The sequence below is a fragment of the Apis dorsata genome, unplaced genomic scaffold, assembly GCF_000469605.1.
Source record: "Apis dorsata unplaced genomic scaffold, Apis dorsata 1.3 scaffold_194, whole genome shotgun sequence".
NCBI classification, from domain to species: Eukaryota; Metazoa; Arthropoda; class Insecta; order Hymenoptera; family Apidae; genus Apis; species Apis dorsata.
Window position 1 is genome coordinate 2493578 of NW_006263478.1, and position 1185 is coordinate 2494762.

General features: G+C 33.4%; 1 protein-coding gene across 1 annotated transcript in view; it reads right to left on the reverse strand.

Moving 5' to 3' along the window:
* The window catches only part of LOC102678499 (protein split ends-like), a 200485-nt gene that overhangs the window by 2076 nt on the left and 197224 nt on the right, over positions 1-1185 (reverse strand). Inside the window, exon 10 of the mRNA XM_031509949.1 lies at positions 1087-1185. This exon is cut by the window's right edge and continues 33 nt beyond it. Coding sequence (XP_031365809.1) covers positions 1087-1185 — 99 coding nt within the window. The remainder of the gene's footprint in view (positions 1-1086) is intronic.

The following is a 1185-nucleotide window of genomic DNA, read 5'->3' on the forward strand; positions in this document are numbered from 1 at the left end:
AAGAGATAGAGCGAAAGCGTTCTTAAATAAGGATTTTTCTAAAAGGAGTAAAATCTTAAAAGCCTTCTACTGTAAAAACTGAATATCGCGAGATTAAAAATCGCAGCTACGCAAGGGTTTCTCTTACATATTTAACAGAGACTCGATATCATTAGCTGCTGGTTTGTTAATAAATGCTTTATAAAATTGATCCATTTGTATACAATTATTATTTGAGATAATTTGAAAAATCTTATCTATTAAGAATAAGATCTATTAGAGTTAATAATAATGGATCGATCTTATAAAACACTTATATTAATTTTATATAACTTTTTTTTTTTTTACGAATTTCGGGTAATAGGAAGGATAAACGACAACGAAATACGAAACAGGATCCTGTTATTTATCTTCGGTTGTAAAAAATCTCGATCGTGTTACAGATATTGATGGCACGGTTTTAAAAATAATTCACGATATATTATTGACAGAAAAAGAAAAACGGATTTGTAAAAAATATTATTTAGTATATTCGCTATTAATCCTTCGAACAGAATCGTTAAATTTTTCAAATCGGCGAATTTTTTTATATAAAATTTTAATTTCTTCCGCGCAGCGGATATGAATTAAATAAATTTAAAAAAGTTAATCTTTTTTACATACAAACTTTTCATCCCCTTACTTACTTCCCTCACTTCCATTTTAATCATTCAAAACCATTTTGATCAAAATTCAACTTCCAATTCAAACAAAATTATCAAGAAAAAAAAAACATAACGAATCTTTCGACGATAAAAATTCGTAAAACACAAAAATTCCAAGACTGTACAGGGTAAGTAAAAAAAATAAGATCATGCAACGACACGAGTACCTGTACACCCCACAAAAGAGGAAAAAAGATTCACACGATAAAACCATCGAAACCGTTCCAAAATCGCTTGAAAAAAAAAAAAAAGGAAAAAGAAAAAAAATATTGGAAAACAGGTTCACGAACCGATCAAGTTCCGTAAATCGTGATCGTTCATCCCCTCGATACCCTTCGTCCCAAAGAGGGCTCGACAATCAATTTTCTGATAAATCCCCCCCTAACGAGGTGGTGCGACTCACTTCCTAAACTTTTTTCGCGCACGGTGGTGCGCCTCGAGGCCTTCGGAGAGGGACTTGAGAGCCTTGACCTCGACCTGGCTCCGACCGCCCCCGCCCCCG